Source organism: Brassica rapa, chromosome A07, assembly GCF_000309985.2.
Source record: "Brassica rapa cultivar Chiifu-401-42 chromosome A07, CAAS_Brap_v3.01, whole genome shotgun sequence".
NCBI classification, from domain to species: domain Eukaryota; kingdom Viridiplantae; phylum Streptophyta; class Magnoliopsida; order Brassicales; family Brassicaceae; genus Brassica; species Brassica rapa.
This window is the reverse complement of record NC_024801.2, coordinates 22,278,726-22,297,460: the sequence shown is the minus strand read 5'-3', so window position 1 is coordinate 22,297,460 and position 18,735 is coordinate 22,278,726. Positions and strand designations below refer to the sequence as shown.

The 18,735-nt window shown below is 29.0% G+C and overlaps 2 protein-coding genes and 1 non-coding gene across 3 annotated transcripts; 2 read left to right on the top strand and 1 right to left on the bottom strand.

The window, feature by feature from the left end:
* Positions 1–2,220: 2,220 nt before the first annotated feature.
* On the bottom strand, positions 2,221–9,158 carry LOC103830938 (floral homeotic protein APETALA 1 A). Its single transcript, XM_009106762.3, has 8 exons — positions 7,893–9,158; positions 6,448–6,526; positions 6,274–6,338; positions 4,237–4,336; positions 3,996–4,037; positions 3,857–3,898; positions 3,100–3,254; positions 2,221–2,650 (listed from the first exon to the last, which is right to left on the bottom strand). Exons 1-8 carry the CDS (start codon positions 8,075–8,077, stop codon positions 2,548–2,550), a joined length of 771 nt encoding a protein of 256 aa, XP_009105010.1. The 5' UTR covers positions 8,078–9,158; the 3' UTR covers positions 2,221–2,547.
* A 2,798-nt stretch (positions 9,159–11,956) lies between these two features.
* Positions 11,957–18,309, top strand: LOC103830936 (nuclear transport factor 2). Its single transcript, XM_009106760.2, has 5 exons — positions 11,957–16,301; positions 16,449–16,635; positions 16,845–17,297; positions 17,377–17,518; positions 17,607–18,309. Exons 2-5 carry the CDS (start codon positions 16,462–16,464, stop codon positions 18,023–18,025), a joined length of 1,188 nt encoding a protein of 395 aa, XP_009105008.1. The 5' UTR covers positions 11,957–16,301; positions 16,449–16,461; the 3' UTR covers positions 18,026–18,309.
* Positions 12,735–12,808, top strand: TRNAI-AAU. Its single transcript has one exon. It is a non-coding gene; the product is annotated as a tRNA-Ile (tRNA).
* Positions 18,310–18,735: the final 426 nt, after the last annotated feature.

Genomic DNA, 18,735 nt, shown 5'->3' with positions numbered 1-18,735 from the left:
TATTTTGGAGAATGAAACAATAGTTTGGCTTCATTTGGATTAGGGGTGTTCAATCCGGATATCGGGTTGGTTTCGGTTCGGTTCGTTTTTTTTCGGTATTTCGGTTAGTAAAATATAACTACTATTCTAAATCCACATTTACTTTGACTTTACTCTTTCACATACTTTTGAAAGATTTCAACTGGACGACTAAATTGATCAGCCAATCTTGTTGCTTTAAATCATTAGTATTTATATATATATATTATTTAGTTTGAATATTTATTAAATAAAAATTCATATGCGTTATATTTTATGATCATTTGTAACTTATTATAACAAAAAAAATAATCTATTGATCACAAAATTTTCAGAGTGGAAATATTCAAATTTCTAATAATATATAGACGTTTTGAAAAATTCAAAATATAACATATAAGAAAAAATATAAATGTTTTTATTATATATTTAATGTGATTTATTAATATCTTTCAATAATATAAAATTAAAAAAAAAAGAACTAAGATACAAAAATTGTTATCAAATATTTATTATTCATAATAATTAATTTTCATATATACGTTAATCATATTAGGTAATTTCGTAGCTCCTAATTAAGGAAAGTGCAAAAAAATATTTGGTAGATTATTTATCAATTCGATAGTTAGTTTAATAAAAAATATAATGTAAGTTAAGATGGACCAACATATTTTTCTAAGAATAGTATATTTTATATAGTCATTTATTAAATGAGAATTTATAATCATACAGTTCTATGATCATTCATATCATTTTATAACTGAATATTTAAATCATCGATAACAAAATTTTCAATGTGAAATCTTTAATAAGTTTATAATTTATAAATGTTTTTGAAAATTTATTGAAAGTTTTAATATTAAAATATTTATGCAATCTTATGGTATATAGTATAATATATATATATATATATATATATGTTTTATTATTAAATTATATTTTTTACTCATATGGTTTTAAAATCATGTGTATCTTATTATAATATTAAATAAAAGTTCATATTAATACAATTTTATGATCATTTGTAACTTATTATGACAAAAAAATAATCTATTGATCACAAAATTTTCAGAGTGGGAATCTTCAAATTTCTAATAATTTATAGACGTTTTGAAAAATTCAAAATATAATATATAAGAAAAAAATATAAATGTTTTTATTATATATTTAATGTGATTTTTAAATATATTTTAATAATATAAAATTAAAAAAATAACTAAGATACAAAAATTGTTATCAAATATTTATTATTCATAATAATTAATTTTCACATATACGTTAATCATATTAGGTAATTTCGTAGCTTTTATTTAAGGAAAGTGCAAAACATTTTTTGGTACATTATTTATCAATTCGATAGTTAGTTTAATAAAAAGTGTAATATAAGTTAAGATGGAGCAACCTATTTTTTTTAAGAATAGTATATTTTGTATATTTATTTATTAAATAAGAATTTATAATCATACGGTTCTATGATCATTCATATCGTTTTATAACAAAATATTTAAATCATCGATAACAAAATTTTTAATCTGAAATCTTTAATAAGTTTATAATTTATAAATGTTCTTGAAAATTCATTGAAAGTTTTGATATTAAAATATTTATGTAATCTTATGGTATATAGTGTTTAATCTATATATATAGTTGACAAAAAAAAATCTATATATATATATTTATTTTATTATTAAATGATATTTTTTACTCATATGGTTTTAAAATCATGTGTATCTTCTTATAATAAAAATGTTAAACCATTGATCATTAATCTTTAACATAATAATTTTAATAGTTTTAGTCATTTATTGTCGTTTTTAAAAATTCAAAATATAACATATACGAAAAAATCTAAATTTTATTTTTATAGCTAATTTGATTGTTTAATTTATTTTAATAATATAAAATTAAACAAAAAATGATGGAGGGGATATAAATTGTTATCAAATCTTTATTATTAAAATCATTAATTGTGATATATATATTAGTCATTTATGGTAATTCCGTAGGTTTTATTTAAGGAAAGAAAATATCATATCATTATATCATATAGTTTGACCAACTTATGTATCTAACAACATATAAAAATCGAATGTGGACCTACTTATTTTTCAATTGAATGTAATTGACTACCTAATTGAGTGCCACCTATGCATTGGGGCCTCTTTTAATTAATACAAAATTGAGGTTACATCTTTTCAAATGTTCCTCAATTAATATATAGGGGATTCAGATATTGAAATATATTACAATTTTGCCACATACTGAAGCAAAATAACTTGAGAAAGATATATAAAAAGAGACAAAATAGGAACTTGCTAATTATATGAACATGGAGCTTGCCCACATATATTAATTAGTTGGATAAAAAGGGCTCGCCAAAATATATATGTAGCTCATATTGTTTTATTATTGATGATTATAAATATTATTATTGAATTGCTTCATGCGGCAAAGCAGCCAAGGTTGCAGTTGTAAACGGGTTCAAGAGACAGATCGAGATCGTTCCTCCTCATTGTCAATTGATCTTCTTCATGCGGCAAAGCAGCCAAGGTTGCAGTTGTAAACGGGTTCAAGAGACAGATCGAGATCGTTCCTCCTCATTGTCATTTGATCTTCTTCTTGATACAGCCCCCTGCATTCACATTCATATGCACATGATATAGCTTACAAAATTATCTACATAGGTGCTGAAAATATCACATGTTTTGTAGTGAAATTGGTAAAGGCCCATATCAAAGATAGTTTATTTATCTAACTACCTCAAGTTTTAATTTGAACAACTAAGAAAAACGACCTGATCCCAAAGGTTTCTTAGGCTTTTAGCAGCCATTCCATCTACTTTTCCCAAAAATATAAGTCTGTTTTTTTGACGACCATTGGATTGATGATCTTTTTTTTGGTTCAACTGGATTGATGATCTATACGTTAATATATACATGAAAAATCTTAGTACTTATAATTCACAATTTAGACGTCTAACCATCACTAAAACAACCTAACTCACTGGACTTATAACACCTAACTATCTTGTATATATAACACATATGTACATGAAAGTAAGAGGAACGAATTTTTAACTACCCCATGTTGAGAAAAGGAGATGGCTGATGAGAGAGCATGTAAGGATGCTGGATTTGATGCTGCTGGGGGGGTGGAGGCGGAGGCATATTATGGCCATGGTTCTGCTCGTCCCATTGCTCTTGTTGCGCCCTAAGAACCTTTTCCCTCTCCTTAATCTGACACGTTTTAATTTCACAATTCACACACCAGTTTGTTACCAACTTATACCATACTATATCATCATCAATTTTCAAAGCCACGACCTCTAAATAGATATACATATAAATAGCATCAAATGTAGTTGTGTTTAGATCTTTAATTTGGTTACGAATAATTCCTTGCGTCATGTAATAAACTCGTATACATGTCTTAAATATATATCTTCTCAAACAATTTTTCCTTCTGTTGCCAAAGTAGCCCAATTTTTTTTTAAATAAGAATAGTGTCTATATTCACATACCCTATATAGAGACGAAGAAAGTAGAATGATATGAGACGACTTTTCAAGTTCAAATATTTTCAATCCGGAAAAGAACCTTAAAACTAAACGGGCAATACCCATCTACGTAGTGGCTGACGAGTATATCAATCATAGACTATAAAAATGATATTTTTATCTATATTTTAGTTATAGTGGTGTCGAAGCTAAGTGGAGAAATATGGAAAGATCTCGTAGCCGTAGGTATAGCTTGGCTTGTAGTGTGGAGTAGAACAGTGGAAGCTAACAGTACTACAATAGAAAACATTTTGACGAAATAAAAATAATGACAAATGGCACCTGCTTGGAAAGCATGCTGTTTTGTTCCTGTATGGCTTTCTCCTGTCATTTCCAAAACGGCACGATTGTTAGCTCCCCTATAGGATTCTTACACGCAGTTATTCTATGTGAACTTCAATTTGATATGGTTTTTACATACCTTTCTTTGGAGCTCATTGATGGAGTCGTACATAAGTTGGTTCTGCATAAACGTACCATTACATCGACTAATCGTACTCTTATATACTAATTCTTTAAAAATTCAAACATTCTAATCGACGTGATTTTTTCATATCCAACCAATAAAATCACATATATACTATTTCATATATATGTATTTGAATAAGCAAATAATATGTTTTTAAGTTGTATACATGTTAAAGAAATAGGAGAATTCATACTTTTCTAGAGCGGATGTGCTTAAGAGCAGTATCAAGCTGTTGCTCTAGATTCTGGAGCTCCTTAGAGCTCATTGCTTGCAAGTCTTCCCCAAGATAGTGCCTAAATTTCAATAGAGCATCGATGCATTTTTTGTTATTTAAATGCATCATTTTTTGTATTATAAGTAATCACTAGACTTTGACCCGCGCGCCCGCGCGGGTGTATTTTTCAAAAATATGTTACTGTTTGTTTTTTCATGTCACTATTAGGATTGTGCAAAAAACCTGAATCCAAAAAACCGATCCGATCTAAAAAAGTAGTATCAAATCTGAACCGAAATTGATTAAATATCTGAATTATTCAAAATTTTAGTATTTAGAGAACTGAAACCGAATCTGATCCAAACTAAAATATTTCGGGTATCCGAATATATCCGAAATAGATTTATATACTTATATATATTAATTGTTTATAGATTTAATGTATATAAAAACATCCAGAATATAAAATATACTTTTAAGTTGGTTTAAATACTTGAAAATATATACAAATTGTCAAAAGTAAACATCTAAAATCGTTAAAGTATACTCAAAATACTAAAAATACTTAAAATAATAATTAATTCTCTATCTAAATATTTAAACCAAACCAATTTATATGTTAAGTTTAGGTATCCTGACAGGTGTTATTCAAATTTATATGTAATATATTATTTTATTTATAGATTTTGAGAAATTTAAAGTATATAATGAATTTTAAAATTTTAAAAATCATTTAAATGAGTTATCTGAATCTGAACCTAATCTGCAAAGATTCAAACCGAACCCGAATCAAAATTTAGAAATATCCAAATGGGACTAAAGTCTTTGACCCCAAAAATCTGAAATCCAAAGAGACCCGACCGAACCGAATGAGTATCGTAACACCCATCCCTAGTCACTATTATATATCATATATGTATCCTCATATAATTAATCGTATTTTATACATATCATCATATAAGTAATCATATAATTAATAATATTTTAAATATATCATCACATAAATAATCATATAAATTATACTTTTAAAACTTAATGTGAAATATAAAAACTATTATTTAAGATGGTGTTTGAAATTGAGCTTTGTATTATATTTTTCTTATATATATTGAAAACATTTTTTTGATAATGGTTGTTGGAAAACATTTTAGTAAAAATCAATTTTTGAATATATGTATATTTTTGAATCAATTTTTGATTTAAAATATGTATATAAAATTTATTTTAGACAAAAGATGTTTTAGGTTATTAGATTAGACCATTTTCGTATATTTTAAAGATAGTCTAAATATATAGTTTCTCGTAATATAATAGAATTCACATAAGCCCATTAATACTTTTTTTTAATATACTGCTATTCCAAACAATATTATATATATTTTTAAAAATGTTATTTATGCTTCTAAATAATTTTCAAAAGTACTTATATTTTAATAAGATAAATATTATTTTATTTGTTCGTGCAGATTATTGTAAATAATTATGAAGGCATCCGACAAGTTTTAAGGAAATCATGAGATAAGAGAGCCAAAAAATATCTACCTTGGAGAACAAAAAACGTGAGAAGAAAGTTTAGGATGAAATAATTAGGTAGGAGTAATATTCTGTTGCTAAGATCTGTTGCTAAGATTGCACGAGAGATTCTTGCTATTAACTTTGCGATTTTTACATAGACATGTTAGTTAGCTAATTATTGTGTCCATATCTAAAATTTCTATTTTATGAGCGTGTTTTTCAAAATTGTATGGTTAACTAAACCAGTTGGTTTAGGAGACAAACGGGCCAAGAACCAAAATTGTAATTCCATTCATTTCGATTTGGTTCATGCTTTATTCATGTTTCCAAACAATTTGATTTAAATTGCTATACTTGTTTCCAAACAACTCTAATGTGTACTTCAGTTTTAATAATATAGATGCATTTTTTTAAAATCATGCATTTTTAACTAACATTAATCCTACCAGTTTGATATGTCATATATATATATATATATATATATGATGAATGAAAATGTACCTCTGGTTTCTCTCCAAAAGCTCAATCTTAGCCTTGAGCCTATTATACTCCATCGACCAGTTCGTCTATATCTCACAAGTTTAATACAGATAAGTATATATATATATATATATATATCACTAATACTGAAATAATATTTAATTTATATAAGTTAATGGAGAGAAATTGGTTTACATTGGAGTCGGACTCAGGTGCTATAAGCTGTCTCTCGGCGTAAGAGTATCTCTCATAGCGTTCAAGTATCTTCTCCATACTGTTCAATTCACAGAATTAGGGCTAGCTTCTTATCATCAACAATTTATGATCATATTTTATATATAGAGTATACACTGTGTAAAACAAGCAAAAGATCATGTAAATACAAGCTTAGGATGAGGTCGAGTTACCATGACATTAATTTTAGGGTAGATCTAGCTAGGTCTTAATGATGGTTTTATCCCTTAAAACCAAGATTTCCTAGATCAAATCCTGTAAGAGATCTATAATATAGCAAAACAGTGAACCAAGATATGACCCTATACCTCTAGCTTAGAGTTGTAACTGCGGTTTCCTTAAAATTGTTATAATTGTGTACAGGAAATCTTGTTAGAAATTACACATTATAAAAAAATATTATAATCTGATCAAATCACTAATTTCATTTTGTACAGAATACGAATAATGCTTTTTAAAGAAAGAACAGCTGTTGGCTGTTGGATTAAGTTTGACCATCGGTAAGAAGCCGAACATAGGATAAAATTGGTTCTTTTCGTGGATCCCCAGAGGTCAAAAAACCCCTACTCAGATTTGACATCCTTATTTCCAGCGTTTCAATTTGTAAAATCTTATAAAACAGAAGCAACTACGTTTAATACTACAGTGTTTAAGATTATGAGTTAATACTTGTCGAAGCCGACGGAAATTAAATATTTCATTGTCTTAGGTTTGCAGTATTTTGGAAAACACAACTGGGAGATCAAACGATTCACAATGATCTTAGGGCTGGAAAACCCCTAGCTCAAAAATTAAACACTAATCCGTTTATATAATCCCAATTTAACTTTGAAATCTTATAAATTAGCAGTATTTTTGTTGCTTCTCATTACATTTTTGGCTTATCTACAATAATAGACCATTTGCAATTTTATTTTATTAAAGCAACATTATTTTCAATGCTTGAGTTCCTAGCTAAGAAACAAGAGAAATTAAGCAGTTTCTTTAAATTGACAGTTTTTTAATTTCTTACCTTGGCTCTAATTCAAAATTAGGTTTCAAAATTCTTAAGACATATCTAGGAAAACAAAACAATTCATGATGGTGTATATACACCCACACACATATATCCAGACCGATACTATAAAATAGTTAATGTTCTAGGGTTAAATTCACTCCAGTCCGTATATAACTTTTAATTTTCTAGCTAATACAGATGTAGGTAATAAACATTTTTCTGACGGTATATTAACAGATTCAGTAAAGATATCTAACTACTAATAATCCAAATCAAATGAAACCCCTAGAAAATACCTAAATAAGAACAGTAGTTACTAATTAGGGTAAATCAAGTAGTCAACTTAAGAAAAAACGTGAGACAAATGAAGTAATTAAACATATTTTTGTTTCTTAAATGAGAAAGTTACCAAGAATCAGTGGAGTATTCAAAGAGTTTCCCCTTATGGGAGAAGACAACAAGCGCAACTTCAGCATCACACAGAACAGAGATCTCATGAGCTTTCTTCATAAGACCAGCTCTTCTTTTCGAGAATGTCACTTGTCTATTGATCTTGTTCTCTATCCTCTTCAACTGAACCCTACCCCTTCCCATTTTTATCCCTTTTAAAGGAACAATTTCCTCTAAAAGAACCAAACAAAACAAGAAACTACAAGAAGAGAGATAAAGAAGAGCTCAGACTTTGGTATGATCCAATTAGGAAAGTTTTTCTTTCTTTCCTTTATAATATAGACTTGTGTTTGAGTCTCGGGATCTTTCTTTCTCTCTTTATTTATGGAGAATTTGGGTAATAGCGGTTTTAGGGAAAATCTAAAACTGGTTTTTTCTTGTTTTCAAAACCAGTGTGGTTTTCTTAAGGATTCGTGTCGACATCTCATTGGTATATTGTATACTGGATGTCAGGCCCACGTTTCTAAAATGAAATATATAATATAAAAGTTTGATTATCGACGTCTTGTGAGCGAGAAGTAACATAGTACGGACCACTGGACCATCCCAAGTGTCACCTCCGCTTTGCATTGACGGCGGAGATTTCTCTGTAGATATACGAAACGAAATCTGGACCAACGAAAATATCTAATCATCTTCTTTTTAAATGAACTCTTCTATTTGGAATAAAGTGTGAACCCTTTGTTTTAGACAGTTTTATTAAATTTGTTTATATTTAATGTTCAGCGGTAACAGTGAAGTACAAATAGACCTTTTCTTTAGCAATAGATGTTATGGTGAAGTTGAGAATCAATTGACAATTGTGTAATGTATTGCGTTCACGGATTTATACGCAGGGTTTAAGGAACAACAGGGACCAAGACGAATAATTATGATGTGAAGCGTGGTGTAATGCGTATGGTGTAGTTCTAATTACACTGTAGATCTTACCGTATACGATCTAAATAAATCGAAAATGATGATCAATTTACTTGATATCAATAAATTATTTTCCTTAGTGGTAGTATTTAATCAAATTTGTAGATTTCATATATATATTTTCTTCATGGAAGATATATTAAATCAGGCATGCTGTGACCATATACACTGAAATGATGGTAGTTATATAACTAAATTTAGAATTATTCTTCGGTTCGGATAAAATAGGTTCACCAACCAATATAATTTTGTTATTTCATATTCTATATTTTTTAAAAAAAAATATTATCAAGTTATATTATGTTTTTAAAATAAAAAGATAAAAAATAAATAAAAATAATAGTAGTTACCAAAAAAAAGTTATTTAAAAAAAAATATTTTAAACGTCGTCAACAAAACAATAAACCATAAATCCTTGGGTTTAAGATTTATCCAAGAGTTTAGGATTTACCCAAAAATTTAGGGTTTATCCAAATATTTAGGGTTTATCTAAATGTTTAGGGTTTATCCAAAGGTTTAGAGTTTAGTGTTTTGCTGACAACATTAAAAATATTTTTTTTAAAGATTTTTTTTGTAACTATTACTGTTTTTTATTTTATGTTTAGTTTTTTATTTTAAACTATAATATAAATTGACAATATTTTTTTTAATAAGATATTGAATATGAAATAACAAAATCATATCGGTTGGTAAATCTACGAGTTTAACTTAGAGGGTGAACCCAAAAATAACTCCTAAATTTAAACATGTACGTCTTGAGATTTGAAATGCTACACAGGACAGAGAGAATAGAGAACTCCATTTGATGATTAGTATACTATATGTATGATAATGTATATGGAGATGATGAGCAAAAGTAGTAAGCAACAAAAGGAAAAGTAGAAACATAACAAATCGAGCAAAACTAAAAGAATCTAAGCTCGTGGCCTTGAGGACAACGTCCCAATAATATTACATTATCTTCGCCTTTGTTACATTTCCACCCTTCTTTTCTCCCATTTAGTATACATTTCTACTCTTTACTTCATTATGCATAGTGTACTACATTGTATACAATATCTCCACTAAACCGTATCTTCTATTCCAAATACTAGAAAACAATTTAGCTTTCTTAGAAAGGGGGTAATATCTATCTTTATCTCCAATATAGTAGTCATACATTCAAAATGGTTTTGAAAGTTAGAACCAGAAAAGCTTAACAGTCGCTTTAAAGCAGATCCCACGAATTGTCTTCGATGAGTGATATTTGTTGTGAAGTTTCTTTGAATCACACGGTGACACAAGATTTTATATGAATTTTAGGAAATTGTTATTCGAGGAGGATCTTTCGATGATAATTTAAAAAAATTCTATCCATGTTAATTTCTGTTTTAGTAATCAAAATCTGTTTTGAGATCTAACAAGTTATAAACATTTAGTGTAATTAGTTTTAAACAGTATTTTAGAGACTTTAAAACCTATATTTATACATATATGCATAAGTTTTTTTTTTAAATTAGAGACCAATTAAAAACAATGTTTCATTGAACTTGTTCCTAATTTTGAAGAATTTGAAAACAAGTGAATTTTGTAGGTGAGTGTATTCAAGGTCTAAATAAATTGGTTTAAACTCAAGAGTTATCTACTGTTACCACAAATTTCTCAGAAGCTATAGTTTAACGCACGGATGATATTGAATTTTCAATCTCTGTTGTTTAAAAAGGTATAGAGTGCTTGTTGTGATACGTTATATTCAGTTAATTCAATTATGTAGACCGGACAATGACAATAAGAAAGGAGATAATGAGGTAGCAACTCAAATTCTCGAGAAGAAATGAATGAAGAGCAAAGCTGTCTTAGTTAGGTCTCTATCAGAGAGCAAGGTGGGGGTCCAATCCAGCCACATCAAATGTCCAATTAATGTACACATCAATACCCTTTATCCCCACCATTCTATATATAATACATGTATATGTATCTTTTAAAAATTCTCAATTCTGAAAAACAAAAATTAAACGTTAAACCTTTATTGCTAAACAGATGTAACAATTCTTGTACCATAGATGTTAAGTTTTGGTGAAATTTGTGTAGAAGAAAATTTTAACCTTTGACATCTTCTTATCAGTTTTTTATACTGAAACATATTATGTTGTTCAAGAAAGAAAAAGATATACATGTTAGTGTATATTCAATCGAATATAAAAATAACAAATAGCAGAAGTATATAGGGATCAAATGCTGAAATAAAACTCTTGATTCAATATAACTCTTTTTAATAAAAATGGTCCTTATATCTAAGTAACCTTTCTTATTCAATATAACTCTTTTTAATAAAATGGTCATTATATTTAACTATTTATACTGAATATAGATTTTGATGTTGAACCCATATCAGATCAAAATCAATATTGGTCCTCTCTATTATATTCTTCATCTTGAATCTTCCTTTTTCCTTATAACTCAAGCTTTAATTTATGTGTTCTTCTGTTATATTTGATAATTTTGTTATACAATTAGAGAATTTCATCTTATATATTAAAACAGAAGTCACAACCTTAATTCATGTGTGATTTTTTTAAATGGATCTAATAGACATATTTCTATAAAGTCATGTTACATTTAATCTTTAATCTTATCATTTAAATTTTGGGCCTACCAAAAAATTTTATTGGGCTATCAATAATTGAATTTAAAGAATACATGGTCCATTGGATTTATAGATAGTATAAATTAAATAGATATAATTTAATGTTGTAATACTATACTTCCATATGTTAAATATTTAAATATTTGTCGATGTTAACTTTTAAAATTATAAAGATTTTTTTTAAATAACAAAAATCATATTATCTAACAATGATTAATCTTTACTACCTTAAACCAATGAAAACAAATTTTAAATTATATAGTTTATTTTAAAAATTAAACAAAAACTAAATGTTTAATTATTTACTCGATAATATAAATCTATGAATCAAAAAATTTAATTTTTTAAAAACTTTCTAAATTTGCAAAATGTTACAATATCTTTGAATATGACAATAAAAAATATTTTACTAATCTTTATATATATAGTTACGATTTTAATAATGAAATAATAATCCGATTATATATATATAGAAGAAGATACAAATACATGTGAAAGTTTAAAACAATCTATTCAATGAAAAAATATACCGTAAACTTATTATGTTTAAAAAATTGATAGATACATATATTATAATATATACCAATTTAGAATTGAAAACAAAATATTTATATAAAAATAAATGAAAACAAAAACCCGCGCGGTTGCGCGGATCGAGATCTAGTTTGAGGATTTAATTTGGTAATTTCTATATTCTTACTAAGTTCTCAATAGTGCAAAATAAAAAAAAAATTCCTTAATAGGATTTTACAGTGGTAATCTATAGATTTAAGAAGTTAAACCATATGTAATGCATGCATTGAATTGAGAGGTAAGCTGGAAGTGTTCGTAAAGTATTTCAGTTGTAATCTATATTACTCATTTTGATTCGGATTCGATTATGATGTGTAGAAACCTAAAAATATTTAGATAACCAATATTCAAATTATATGGTGACATATGTAAAATATATAAAAACAAATATCAATATATAAAAAAAAGATAAAAACCAACATCCTCAATCTTTTGTTCATATTTATATATAGCTAACGAATATATATCCTTAAACTCGAAATCGAAATGTAGGAAAGATACTGTTATTTAAACTTCTCAGTATTGCAAAAAAAAAAAAAAGAGTTGTTTGTCGATACATACGTATATTACTTATCTGGGTTAAGAGGCTTTGGAAGCTTCTGAGTTCTGATCCAAGCTTCTGAGTTCTGACCACTAAGATATAAAGTGTAGTTTATATAAATAATAATTAACCATACATTCAAAGGCCTATTAGCTCAGTTGGTTAGAGCGTCGTGCTAATAACGCGAAGGTCACAGGTTCGAAACCTGTATAGGCCATATTTTTTATAGCACGTCGCCTTCTCTCATCCACGCTTTTATTAATATATATATAGAAATTGAATAGCCACCATTGTGTTCGGAGGCAAGGAATAGTAAAGTTTCCAAAATGATTGCACGAAAATAATAAATGTTGATAAGCTGACGTGATTAAAAACACTGTAGCTTGGTCTTTTTCGCCCACACACTTACTGTAGTTTCTTCTACAAAAGATAGTTAAAAACTAAATTCAAAAGCGGTAGGAGAAGAAATGTAACGAGTTCAGAACCAAACCACTCCTTTCATATCTTTGGTGATTGACTATAACAATCCTTTCTTATCAACATTATCTTTCATATCTTATTTATATTACTTATTATTGATAACTTGACGCGTAAGATATTATCTTGTTAGAAATCAACAAACAAACCACAAATGAGAGCGAGATATAGAGACACTTACGAAGCAATCATCATCAATGGTGTAGATGTACTTCTTTTTGGAGACCAAGAAACCGAAGCAGCGGCAACCAGAATCTTGGAAGGAAATGCAACATGCCTTGGCACCTAAGATTCGATTGATGTCGTTCCTGTTGTACAGCTCATAGTCAAACCCTTGTGGGACCTTGATGGTCTTGGCAGGATCACCGTCCTGAACGATGTTCAGATGGTATTGCTCAAAGAATATTTTTTGATGTCGAGATCATCTTTCAGCATAGCGATTGGTTTCACCGAAGAAGAGGACTGTTGGGCCATTTGAGATTACTAAAGCAGTTGAAGCATACTGGATAAGAGAGATAGATGGTGTTGTACTATTTTTGGAAATGGATACTTCAGTATTTATACAGGTGAGAAGATCGTTATAATAATCGAAGGATAAAATAGTTACTTCACTCCTCCTTTGGCCAAACCTGCTTGATGTTTCTTGTGTGTAATCCTCTTCTGTTTATATTATGTTATTATCATATATATTTTTTCAAAATTGGAGTTGCGTGAGAGCAATGTTTTTGTTTTCATAATTTTTATATTATTGTTTACGATATTCAGTTAAGAAAAATGATATATAGATAGATTAGAAATCGAGTACGTCTTAACTCAGATTAACTGTCCATTTAATTGCTGATATATAGCTCCGAGCATCTTATTCTGTCAATTGATTCAGTATTGTTATCCAAAGGCATGTAACCATATCTTGAGAATGCCGTTGTTAACTTGTTTTGATGGTTGCTTAGCAATTGAGAACCTGACATAGTTGTTTCTATCGTTAGATTTGTTTTTTTCAACATGTTAAATCCATTGATCAAAAGATAATTATGTACAAAAACATTGAAGGAAAGAATGAAAAAGGAATATCTAGAACGTGAAACCAAGTTACAATACTTCGGTAGTTGAAAACATGGTGCAAGTTTAGGCGGTTCCTCTAGTTTGAAACCACTTCTGCCTCCTATTTTCCAACCGTGCTGAATTGTAACAGTGAAACTAAAGTTTGACCCACGCTTTAACGGATATTTTACATCGTAAAAATAAAAATAAACACATCAAATATTTTTGTTATGAATGTTATAATAGGAAAACATGACCAATTTAATCCATTCTGTTTAGGAACTACCCTCCAGTTTAAATTTTGATTCATTCAAACCCATCTCATTTAGGTTCATTTCATTTACCTTCGTCCATTTAGAAACCAATCTCATACTTTTTAAATATGTTATTATGTTACTATAATATAACTTGTCTTACCGGATTTTGAAAGCTATAGAGTTTGACTACTATGATAAAAACTTTATTATATGAAAGGTATTTTACAATATAAAAATAACCAAATGTAGCATGATCATATATTTATGTTATTTTAATAAAACAAAAACCATGTTATTCTAATTAAATATGCAAATTCGATATAAAAACTTTAAACATCATTAAATATTAATATAGTTAGATATGAAAACTAAAATATTAAGAGACCATAAGGTTCCTGTGTAAATCTCCAAACAATATATAGAGATATTATAAAATTTGTTAGATATTTGAAATATATTTGTTTGTTGACTAAATTATTATTTAACGGAAACTATAATTTTGTACCTAATTTATATATATTTAAGTTTTTCATATTATGTTTAATTAGATTTACATAAATTAATTATTGTAGTTATGTTTATTAATTGTGCTATTTTGGGAGTTTAAAGAAAATTATAACCGTGTCATGCATATTATTATTATTATTATTTGTTTTGTTCAAATAATCAAAGTTTAGATGAAAAATAATTTATTTGAAGTACTATCACCAATTATTACAAATTTTTAAGTTGAACCAACGATTTGTGAACAGTTGTAATGTTTCATTTAATGTGTTGGTGTTTTTATAAATGTTTATGTTAATGTGTTTCATGTTTATTTGGTTTATGTGTGTTAATTGTTAAATAGAACGTTAGCTATTTAGTGCAATTAAAACTCGAACATTCCATACTCTTTGGTAAATCTTATAGTAAAAGATGCCAGTGTCAAACGATTCCTTGTTGAGATTAGCTGATGGTCCAAGCTAGCAAGCTTCACGAAGGAGAAGTTGGATCTCTTTGATTAACACATGAACCGGTTTGAAGGCATCCGAATGCAATCTTACGTTCCTTTCATTTGTTTAATCTGTGCTTACGATTTACTAACATAATTCTCTTAAATTGACTATTTTATAGATCTGTAGAAAATTCGAAAACGAATTACAAGTGGATGAACACAAAGATGTAACTGAGCATAAAGATGAAATTTGGGCATCAAATATGGGGATTAGACGTTAAAGAAGGGATTTGATGTCACATGTTATTGATGAATGCTTTTCCTCATTTGGCTCGTCTTCTAGTAAGAGCCATTGTAACTAGAATACAATTTGTTGTATCAGATATATCAGAACTATAATGTCAAGAAATTACTCAAAACAAATAAATAATAATAATAATATCAAGACAAATTGTGAACAAAGAACGAAAACATATTTTTAAAGTAATTTACAATTATTCACATTGGCGCTATTTTCAGAATTGCACCTTCAATTAAATTATGCTAAAACAAATAGTTAGATAAGAACACAAGATTTTGTATCTATCTTTGAAAATCCATTAATTATTAGTTCAAGCAAGTAAGAATAAATTAGAAAGAAATCTAGAAGTCATTAACTAAATAGTTTAAGAAAGTTTGACTAATAATTTCTTTTGGCAAGAATAAATAAGGTCAACAAGAAAATGATATATTGGTCAAAAAACATAAAGCATCCCACCAATCAGAACACAAGTCCGCATTTCTAAAGCTAACCGACCCTTTTTGTTGATGAATACAAATATTCTCTTTCCTTTTTTGTTCTCTCCTTATGGAAACATAATCTCTGCCAACCTCTCTTAAACCCTTATATAAAGCACCTCTCTTCTCTTGCCTTCTCCTCACAAATCTCTCAAATTTCTTTAACCTAATCACAACTAAAAGCCTCCTCCTTTTCTCTAGACTCTCCTTGGTTCCATCTCTAGGTTTGTAAAACCCTTGATCCAAATTCAGATTTGTTCTTTTTTTCTTGCATTCTGATTGAAAAGTTTTGATTTTTAATAATGGGTTTTGGATTAGAATGTTGATTCTTTCTGTTTGATCTGAATTGTATTCTCCCTTTTTTTTCTCAGGACGTGTACAGATATGGCTGCCGAGGGATGTGTTTATGATGCTCACCAAGTCTCTGAGGCTTTTGTGAAAAAATACTATCATTTTGTGGTGACAGCGACTCATGCAGCTCATCAGTTTTATGGCGTTGATAGCCTTGTCACCAGACCAGGACCTGATGGTACTATGATGTCTTTTTCATCCGTCGAGGTAAAACAACTTCGTTTTGAATGTTTCTCACGATTCTCGTTTTATATTAGGTGTTATTATGTCAAAATGTTATTAGATTCATGAGATATTTATTACTTTATGCTGAAACTAGTTATGATGATTGTCTTAAATACCGGAGTTAAGACTCTTTGTCTATGTTTAATGGAGAGAGAGACTTGACATTGTTTTATTATCATCCTTGGTTCCAGGCTATCAAGAAGCACTACCGTTCCTCTTACTATGATGGTGCCACATTCGATGTGGTCAGTGTTGATACTCAGAGTTCTTCGGGAGGTGGAATACTCATCATGGTTATTGGTTTCTTGACTGGTAAAGATAACCTCAAGAGGAAGTTTTCCCAAGCGTTCTATCTTGCACGTCAGAATCGTAACTATGTTGTCTCCAATGACGTTCATCGTTTTGTTGATGAAGAGGGTATGTTTGCCAAGTCTTGTCCACAAGTTACAAAGCCAGTTGAAAAGATAAAAAAGACTGGGCAGGTCCACAAAGCCACCAAGAAGAAGTCTGTTAATGCTGCTGAGGTTAAGAAGGTGGTTGCTCCTGAAAAAGCTGTTGTAACTGCTCCAAAACCGAAAGAGCCAGTTGCTGAAACATCAGCTGCTCCTCCTCTTGTTGGAGCCAAGATATCTTATGCTTCCATAGTGAGTTTTATTCTTGCAAATTTGACTTTATTTTACTTGGGCCATCTATAACACTTATTAATCAATGTTGAAAATGCAGGTTCTATCCATGTTGAGAAACGCTGCTCCTGTCCAAGTTAAAGCAGCCCCCGTTCAGAAACCTAGTACCGTGGCACAACCCAAACCCCATGTAGCTCCAGCACCTGAAAAGAAGAGTGACCAGAAGATGGTTGATGAACCAGGTTAGAAAATGTTCATCCATTGTTGTAAAACAACTCTTTTGTCTTTGTCTATTTTTGTATATCTTATTCATGTTGTTTTTGGTTGCAGGGACTTCCATATTTGTGTCGAATCTGCCAATGGATGCAAGGCCTCTTCAAGTCTATGAACTGTTCAAACGTTTTGGCGCTCTCGAAGGAAAAGGAGTTCAAATCAGAAGCTCCAGGGCTAGTGGAAGTTGCTTTGCCTTTGTTGCCTTTGAATCTGTTGCATCCGTACAGAGTGTACTTAAGGCTGCCAAGAGCAATCAGTTCAAGCTTGGGGAGCATAAGCTTCGTGTAAAGGAAAAGCAAGTTGAGTATAATAGTAGCAATCCGTCTGATTGGAGAAGTGAATGTGGAAGCATGAGTCAGAGTGGTTCTGTTGATGGAAGCAAGACTGAGAATGTATATGTAGGAGGCGAAGAAGATGATGGCTTCACGCTGGTCAGAAGCCGTAGGAACAGAAGTGGGAAGAGGAGACAAGAATAGCCAAATAATCAGTACAAAAACAGTTACAGTTTCTTAGAAAAGTTGATTGTTTGAAAAGATAAGGGAAGAGCTTGCAACTTGAAAATATTCCGGCATTACAGATTCACTCACATCTCTTTACTTTTTTTTTAAGTCTGTTGTCCAATATAAATTCTGTTTTTTTTTTCTTTTTGTTTTACTCCTTATGTGACTCAATACAAAACTTCTGTTCTTTTTTTCTTTTCAGTCAGACAATTTTCTATCCTTTTTTGCTTGTTTTCAAATATTTTAATTTGAATGTTTCACTATTGATGTTTTTAACAAGATTCTGATCCATCCACTCTTGCATATTTTTTTTACATTTATAATTATAAGTTTCTCTTTTTATAACTATAAAATTGTATATGATATTTTGTTATATATTGTGTAAATAAATATAAGAGTGGTCGTCATTTTTTTCTGGTCGTTTATTATAAATAAATTTATTGTTATTTTTTTTTTTTTTTGCAAATTTAGAAGTAGTTTACAATTTCTCAGAAGCTGTAATCAGTCAAGAGACTTGACTGTAACTACAAAGTGGATTCATTAGCATTAGCTCAAAGGTTGAGGTCTCCATGGACTCACGGTAGCTTCTACTAACGATTATGTTCTTTTCAAAAAAAAAAAAACGATTATGTTCTTTTCAGACATTTTTCTAAACAGACAACATAAATAACATCTAAAGTTATGAA